Source organism: Oncorhynchus mykiss, chromosome 16 (assembly GCF_013265735.2).
Source record: "Oncorhynchus mykiss isolate Arlee chromosome 16, USDA_OmykA_1.1, whole genome shotgun sequence".
Classification (NCBI taxonomy): Eukaryota; Metazoa; Chordata; class Actinopteri; order Salmoniformes; family Salmonidae; genus Oncorhynchus; species Oncorhynchus mykiss.
Window position 1 is genome coordinate 55,375,735 of NC_048580.1, and position 8,610 is coordinate 55,384,344.

The window sequence follows — 8,610 nt, forward strand, 5'->3', positions numbered from 1 at the left end:
TTAGATTCAAGTATTTATTTACATAAACAAAACATTCAATAAGTATATAAAAAATGTCAACACCATAGAATATTTGTTTCATTTCCAAAACAGAAACATTTGATGAAAAATAACATATTCAACTATTTAAAAAGCAATCTTAAAGCTAAGTGAGAAAAGTTAGCATGCCCTAATTTTTGCAGTCCCACCGTTCTACAAGTGGTCAAAAGAGAGTTTTTACTTAGATTATTTTCACATTACTATTTAAGCTCTGGATTTGTCATCACACCAGCATCATCAGGTTCTTACAGTCTAGCCATCAATTTGGTCAAAGGAGCTGCCTCCCCTGCACCTCCTGGATGAGAGCATTGCCATGCCTCTAACTGCTGCACAGCCTCTTTCAGCTTCCCTGTCGCCTTCTCCCCATAGGCCAACCCTGATCTGAACATTAACCCTGGTCTTTTGGAGCCCTGCTGATGCAAGTGTCTACACAGTTTCTCCAAGTCCCTGTTCAGACTAAATTCCCTACAGGATGTCAATTCCACAGGTAGGCCGCTCCTCTCCGGGGCCTTGCCTAGGTGCACCAACCAGAACTTGGCCAGCTCATTGGGGCACTGAGCGTAGCTTGCCACCATGTTGAGCACCAGAGGAAACAGGTCATGAGCCGCGGCTGGTACTGTGTGTTCCCCTGGGCCAGTGTGGCAGTGTTTGGGCTGTGGGCTTACAACCATCACCCTGGCTACGGATTTGGCTTGATCTGCTAGCCAGCGCATCGGGCCCTGCTCTGCCAGCCTGCCATGCTGCCACATGTCGATAGCCACCTGGCAGTCACCATGCCACTGGAGGAACTCAGCAAAAGCTAGCACAGCTCTCTGGAAGACAGGGTTTTCTGCAGGGTACACTACCAGCACCGACACAGTGACCTCAGTTGCCTTCGGCAGCTCAGTGAAGTGGGAATTTGAGTGCCTTCTATACAGTTGATCTGGAAAATAAATGAGAGAGGAGATAGTTACTTCAAAACAAAGAGTTTGTTCAATGTTGATTCCTGAATTTAAAGAGATCCTGTTTAGCTTACACAGAGTGAGAGAGCAAGCCACCAGTACCACGAGCCCAGCTAAGCATCCAAGATAGACTATTGGAAGGCTTGCTGGTTTCCCCTCATCATCATTACGGGTGGTAACTGTAATGCAAAAAACTCCAGAAGATTACATTTTACCCCAGGAGACCTATTATGGGTGGTTACTGTAATAACACTGCATTTTACCCCAGGATACCCATTTCGGGTGGTTACTGTAATAAGACTACATTTTATCCCAGGAGACCCATTATGGGTGGTAACTGTAATAACCCTACATTTTACTCCAGGACACCCATTACGGGTGGTAACTAATAACCCTACATTTTACTCCAGGACACCCATTATGGGTGGTAGCTGTAATAACCCTACATTTTACTCCAGGACACCCATTACGGGTGGTAACTGTAATAACCCCACATTGTACCCCAGGAGACCCATTACGGGTGGAAACTGTAATAAGACAAAATTTTACCCCAGGAGACCCATTACGGGTGGTAACTGTAATAAGACTACATTTTACCCCAGGAGACCCATTACGGGTGGCAACTGTAATAAGACTGAATTTTACCCCAGGAGACCCATTACGGGTGGTAACTGTAATAAGACTACATTTTACGAGAGCAAATTTAACGAGAGCAAAGGATTTTCAGTGGGGCTCTATATGCCATATGATATGTAGCTACTGTATGTTCACGTCAGGGGAGCTGAGCCAGGAGGGAGCTTCAATAACTCTACATGATTCATGAGACACTGCTATGTTCACATCAGAGAATTTTACATTTACTTTTTTCTGTCCTTGAGCTGTTCTTGACTATTAATGTTCTGTATTATGTCATGTTTTAAGTTTTGTGTGGACCCCAGGAAGAGTGGCTACTGCTTTAACAGCAGCTAATGTGTATCCTAATAAAACACAAAATGCTAATCAATCTCATGGACAGAATCTCCCTATTTATCTACTTGGAGAGGTATATTAAAAGGGAACAGAGTTCATGTCAAATACATTATGATAAATCATAGAAATTGTGTTTGTATAGACATAGCCATTTTGCTAATAACCTTTGTCACAAAGTGTTGCAGAAACCTAGCAAGGAAAAGCTTCCAAGGCAGGCCTGTGAGGAACCTGAGTGTGTGGCAGGGAGGACATTCAGAATGACATTCAAAGCTTGTCCAACCAGGAATATTGTTGCCATCACAGAGTGGTGGGAGGCACCAGCATGTCAAATAGATCACAGATTTTCAGACACTCAAAAGACTTAAAGATCTTACCAGATATGGGCATCACAGTGGGGTTTGAAGTAGGCCAAGCCAACTCAGCTTAAAAGAAAAATAAACAAATACCACCTATCAAATACATAGGAATCCCTGCACTTCAAATCACATGTGTCAAATGAATCAGATTGCTCACCTGTGTCGTCATTTGATGTCGCTGGCATAAAATATAATGGAAATGGTTAAACAAAGCCCAGCCACTTTAATAAACAAATATAGAAATGATTGAACATGAGGTGCTAGCTATAAAGAAAAACATCTCAGCACCATGATCTCAGGTATACACTGTCGTGGCACACACAGCCGCAGCCCCTGCAATGGGGACACACAATCTCCCCCCATTTTTTTTTAGGGGGGGGGGGGTGATTGGGGTTCCCCCTGAGGTTGACCTGTAGATACAGTGCCTTGCGAAAGTATTCGGCCCCCTTGAACTTTGCGACCTTTTGACACATTTCAGGCTTCAAACATAAAGATATAAAACTGTATTTTTTTGTGAAGAATCAACAACAAGTGGGACACAATCATGAAGTGGAACGACATTTATTGGATAGTTCAAACTTTTTTAACAAATCAAAAACTGAAAAATTGGGCGTGCAAAATTATTCAGCCCCCTTAAGTTAATACTTTGTAGCGCCACCTTTTGCTGCGATTACAGCTGTAAGTCGCTTGGGGTATGTCTCTATCAGTTTTGCACATCGAGAGACTGAATTTTTTTCCCATTCCTCCTTGCAAAACAGCTCAAGCTCAGTGAGGTTGGATATGTAGCATATGCACACATCATAAGCCATGAACACACTGGCAGAAGAGGCAAATAGGCAGGAGAGACAATTGCCTCAGGCTTCACATCATCAAGGGGCCTCATGAGCTGGGCATGAAAAACAATCATCTCCGCTTGAGGCCCCTGCATGCTCCACTCTGTTTATTTTTGTTTGTTTTCAATCCACTGCATCCGTCGTCACTAGTTACCACAGCCACAAAATCATAATTATGGCTAAACCCTGCCTTTTTTAAATTTATTTTTATTTTTTACAATTGATCTACTTAAAATCTGATTTTAAGCCTAACCCTGACCTTAACCCTAACCTTAACCAGACTGCTAACCTTATGCCTAACCCTAACCAAAAATACCAAAAAAGCTAATTTTAGTCTTCATGACTTTTTATGACATAGACAAAATTACTTTGTGGCTGTGTTAACTAGTGACAACGGTGGAAGGTGGCAGAGCTACAGCAGTGTTTATCAGACATCCCGAAAATCGATGTTTTCACGAAAAAGTCTGTAGCGTCCGAACCGTTTCTGCTACACACTAATATGACCTCTCTACAGAAAGATTAGACTCATGAACACTTTGGGATTCTCTGTTTTGCTCCATGACTCCCTCAAGTTTCACAGGACTCGTCTGAAGGTAACCTGGTGCCTGCTGAAAAATGTATTGAAGTGAATAGGCCATTTCCACATAAAAGGTATACGAGTAATTCCATTATAAAAATGATGTATTTATTTTTCTTATACAGTGCATTTGGAAAGTATTCAGACCCCTTCCATTTTTCCACATTTTGTTACGTGACAGCCTTATTCTAAAATGTATTCATATTTTTTCCCCCTCATCAATACCCCATAATGACAAAGTGAAAACAGGTTTATTTATTTTTGCAAATATATTATAAATAAAAAACAGAAATACCTTAAATAAGTATTCAGACACTTTGCTATGACACTCGAAATTGAGCTCAGGTGCATCCTGTTTCCATCAATCATCCTTGAAATGTTTCTACAACTTGATTGGAGACCACCTGTGGTAAATTCAATTGACTGAACATGATTTGGAAAGGCACCTGTCTATATAGGGTCCCACAGTTGACAGTGCATCTCAGAGCAAAAACCAAGCCATGAGGTTGAAGGAATTGTCCGTATAGCTCCGAGACAAGATTGTCCATTCTTAAATGGAAGAAGTTTGGAACCACCAAGACTCTTCCTGGAGTTGGCCGCCCGGCCAAACTGAGCAATCGGGGGAGAAGGGCCTTGGTCAGGGAGGTGACCAAGAACCCAATGGTCACTCTGACAGAGCTCCAGAGTTCCTCTGTGGAAATGAGAGAACCTTCCAGAAGGACGACCATCTCTGCAGCACTACTCCAATAAGGCCTTTATGGTCGAGTTGCCAGACGGAAGCCACTCCTTAGTAAAAGGGACGTGACATCCCACTTTGAGTTTGCCAAAAGGCACCTAAAGAAATCTCAGACCATGACAAACAAGATTTTCTGGTCTGATGAAACCAAGATTGAACTCTTTGGCCTGAATGCCAAAGTTCACGTCTGGAGGAAACCTGGCACCATCCCTATGGTGAAGCATGGTGGTGGCAGCATCATGATGTGGGGATTTTTTCAGCAGCAGGGAGTGGGAGACAAGTCAGGATCGAGGGAAAGATGAACGAAGCAAAGTACAGAGATATCCTTGATGATTACCTGCTCCAGAGCAGTCTGGGCATCAGACTAGGGTGAAGGTTCACCTTCCAACAGGACAACGACCATTAGCACTGTGGTGGAAATGTAATATTCATTACATACTATACTGTTTAATTAGACCTACTATGTTGTTTTTACTTAGATATTATATGTTAGTATTTTGCTGGTACAGACTTGTCTTGTGTGACTTAGTCATAAGTCTGGGCAAACAGATAAGAGCCGTGCGACTGCAGTATGTGACATCCTGTTTTCACAATCTACAGGAACTTAGATGTACGGAAACATGCAGGAAGGAACAGACAATTGTCAAAACCATAAACTGTCAACTTCACCAGCCTGATAAATTAAGATAGAATATGCTATATTAGATTTTAGAGTCATATAGCAAATGAGGAAAAACACAATTGCTACCATGTATACCACTTGAATGAAGAAGAAAAATGCCAATTTTGTCAACTCCGTTAAACATTAACTCCATCAGATTTGTGTCTAACGTCAACTCCGTAAGAGTGCTGACAGATCTGATAGAATGTTATGTTTTTATTGGGGATTTTCAAATGAATAATTTTCAAAATTTTCAAAATATTTGTATTGAACTTTTATTTTTAGAGGCTAAAATATGTGTTTTGTGTATCTGTTGTCAACTCCGTCAGTGGTTTGTAATATCTGTCACTGATGTTAGCCGCCTTATGATCGATTTGTTTTGTCAATATTCTGAACAAATATTTGCATCACTGTTTTGCAAAATAATCTGAAACAATTGAAGTATTTGCTGGACCTAAGGGGTAATGTTTGCTTTATAAATGTTATTTTATATGCTAAATATTGATAAAAACGAGCATTGAATAGGGCTATAAAACAAAACCTAAAAAAGTTGTTCCTTTACATGGTAAAGTTGATACTTTGGTCTATCAAAAAATATATATTATTTTTTATATTAAGATAAATATTTATGAAAAATAAGGTACGACTGTTCTCTAAAACAGCAACATTTTCTCTAAGCCTAATGTCAAAATGTGTAAAATAGCATGACTTTAGCTATACAACTCTCTCTGCCCCAAGGGTTGGGGGGCCTTGCTCTGACCTTGCGGGGCCCAACAAATCTGTGCTACGCCACTGTAGGTATAGTCTTATATACTAGAGTATACATTTCAGTAAGATATGCTAATTATTAGTATTCTTCTTCTTTTTTATTTAACTAATATCCCTATAAAAACATATCAATTCATTAAAAAAAACGTACTTACCATACGGTACATAACATGTCGTAAACTTGGAATAGTCGCCATCTGCCGGATTCGGAAGATTGTAAGCAGAGATGATCGGATCACCTGGTTTTGCAGGTGCAAGGTAATAGAACCACAGCTGTGTGAAAAAGACATTATCTCAATGAGCCTTACCTGAATAATACAAAAAGAGTTAGACATTAGCAAATATACCTTTTTTAACTATGGCAATTATCAGCAATATAGCCACTGATTGGGATTTGAAGTTTGTTGTAAAGGAATAGGCTACAGTAGGCCCACCTGTTCGAGACCCCTGAGGTCAACTTCTTCGAAAGGTGGTTCATACCGACAGCGGTATGTATCACTATCTATATCGATCCAAGTTCCTGTGAGATAGTAAATGCTTTCTGCAAAATATATGAAGTGTTGGTATTATATGCATCACTGTTATTTTTTCAAATCTATTTCTATTAACATGCAATTAATTCCGATAAGGCTTCCCCTACTGTCGATGTTGATGGCCCAACTTATGTTCAGCCGAATAGCCCCAAAGTCTTCCGGCAGAACAGCAACTTTGAGTGCGACCAGAAAAGAAGGACAGGCCTGAGGAATCTCCATCCATTCCGGTGGTGTCACTTGGGGAAAAAATACCCCATCAATAAATGACAGCATCCCACTCCTGACACCAATGTAGCGAACAGCAGCAGGTCTACAAAACACAGACTTGCTAACCACTGCTTTAATAGGAATAAGGTAAACCCTCTTAAGGAAGATTGCATTGAGCATACCTTTGCACAGGTCATTAAAATATTATTTCCTCACCCTGAAAGCAGTCTATGGATTAGTAGACTGATTTGACAGCTTGTGGATTACAGTCTATCCTTGTCACCATAATTCAAGGTAAGAACACAAATAAATAATATTGTAATCTGAGTGAACCATCCCTGGGCTAACTCACCATCTTCTGATTCCTCACATGTAACACTCTGTGGATAACATAATGAACAATTAAAAGGATTCATCTCCCAACTAAACAATTTTTATAGGATAAATAAAAACTTACAATTGTGGGTGACGGCTGAGCAGTAAGTAATTTAGAGAGTATAATCAACAGCAAGGTCCTCATGACTGAAAACAATGATAACATATTCATCTGTAGTTGCAAAATGGCTAAATATCCCGTGAAAGGGTTATATAATAAACTATTGAGAACACCAAATCCGTCCGCCTACTGACGATCACTCTGTGAACCCCTTGGTTATATAGGTTGGATAGGCTACGTGCGCGTGGCACCCCGCGCGCTGGATTGTAGGGTGTCATGGTGGGACAGATCATTGTAGGACTCCTCCCACTCTGCTGCTCCCGGCGCGCACTGCAAACTAAATCCAGCGCCGGGTGGCAAGCCATCCTCGTCTCTGCAGTGTGTGACAGAATTCAAAGATCGGTCAATGCGATCAAGAATAGCGATAAGCAAACCCGTTTTTTAAGATGTCATTTCTATTTAAAACCACATAATCGGATCGAAGTTGATTGTTTCGAAATTTGAACCACAGTTCGAAGACCTATGCCATTTTCTGCATTGCCTGCTGTGACCCCACTCCAGTTTTACATCGTGTTAATGCCTGCATTTTAAAAAATCATAACAGACACATTATCTGTGTTTTCATAGACAGGCGAATTTAAAAGTACAAAATTAAATATAACAGAAAATATAGATGATGTCGCAAACATTTCTCACTTTTAAAAAAAGTTGAAATTGTTTGATATGTTGAAACTGAAACTCGAGAATGAAAGCGTTGACGGTTGACTCCCCTTATAGCCGCCTCCCAGTATAGTCCATATAGGCTACATGATTCTCCTTGACTAGAAATGTATGATAGGCTGATATATTTATTTACCTTAATTTAAACAGAGAAGTCATATTGAGGCTAGTCTCTTGCAAATGAGTCCTGCACAATACGAAAACAAACACATCAATAGACAAGTATAAACTTGCCTAGTTAAATAAAGGTTAAATAAACTAAATACAAAATATACACAACATATACACATGAAATACACATTTAGATACAAAACACTGTCAATTAAAACAAACACATTCTTCATTATAAAAATCCTGTCCTCTGTCTGAATTGCCCTAGGGATACCAAAGCATCTTTTGGAGATTATTTCAAACATTGGGTGCAAGTAACTCTGGTTTCCAGAGTTAACCAACCCTCGTCATTTTAACAGTGGAGTTAGGTAAATTAGAAGCTTGTGGAGCAGGGCTTTGTAAACAAAATACTGTAATGATGTGATCTACATGCTAATTAGAAAGAGGCAATCTGTTTATGTAAAAAAAAAAGGCTGCTTTAAATCTTAGCTACTTAACAAGCTCATTCGTATGTTTTTTAAATGTTAAATCATTGTCAATCCAAATACCAAGGCATTTGTATGCAGGGATTCGTTCGATTATAGAACCATCCGATGAGTGAAGATGTAATCCATGTGAGACAATCTTACGAGAACTTGAAAATAACATGTATTTCGTTTTGCCCGTATTACGCACAAGTTATAAATCACTAAGAGCTTCCTGCACAGCTGCAAAATCGGACTG

At 40.0% G+C, this 8,610-nt stretch overlaps 1 protein-coding gene across 4 annotated transcripts; it reads right to left on the reverse strand.

Moving 5' to 3' along the window:
* Positions 1-7,287, reverse strand: LOC110492331 (interleukin-17 receptor B). Of its 4 annotated transcripts, XM_021566552.2 has the most exons (9): positions 7,078-7,285; positions 6,973-7,000; positions 6,521-6,649; positions 6,315-6,421; positions 6,036-6,153; positions 2,463-2,483; positions 2,324-2,371; positions 1,055-1,159; positions 1-961 (listed from the first exon to the last, which is right to left on the reverse strand). In XM_021566552.2, the coding sequence occupies exons 1-9, from the start codon at positions 7,165-7,167 to the stop codon at positions 285-287; spliced, it is 1,323 nt and encodes a 440-aa protein (XP_021422227.2). In that variant the 5' UTR covers positions 7,168-7,285; the 3' UTR covers positions 1-284. The 4 variants fall into 4 exon arrangements, with proteins under 4 accessions (XP_021422227.2, XP_021422230.2, XP_036803221.1 ...); XM_021566555.2 differs by lacking the exon at positions 6,973-7,000; XM_036947326.1 differs by having other exon boundaries at positions 6,521-7,000.
* Positions 7,288-8,610: the final 1,323 nt, after the last annotated feature.

Bases quoted from the DNA above. Each gene is read 5' to 3' on its own strand.
- LOC110492331 (XM_036947326.1), bottom strand. From the start codon at position 6,800: ATGCTCAATGCAATCTTCCTTAAGAGGGTTTACCTTATTCCTATTAAA. The intron at 6,422-6,520 runs GTAGGGGAAGCC...TATATTTTGCAG, and splicing joins TTGGGCCATCAACATCGACA to AAAGCATTTACTATCTCACA. The intron at 2,372-2,462 runs GTGAGCAATCTG...TTTTCTTTTAAG, and splicing joins GACATCAAATGACGACACAG to CTGAGTTGGCTTGGCCTACT.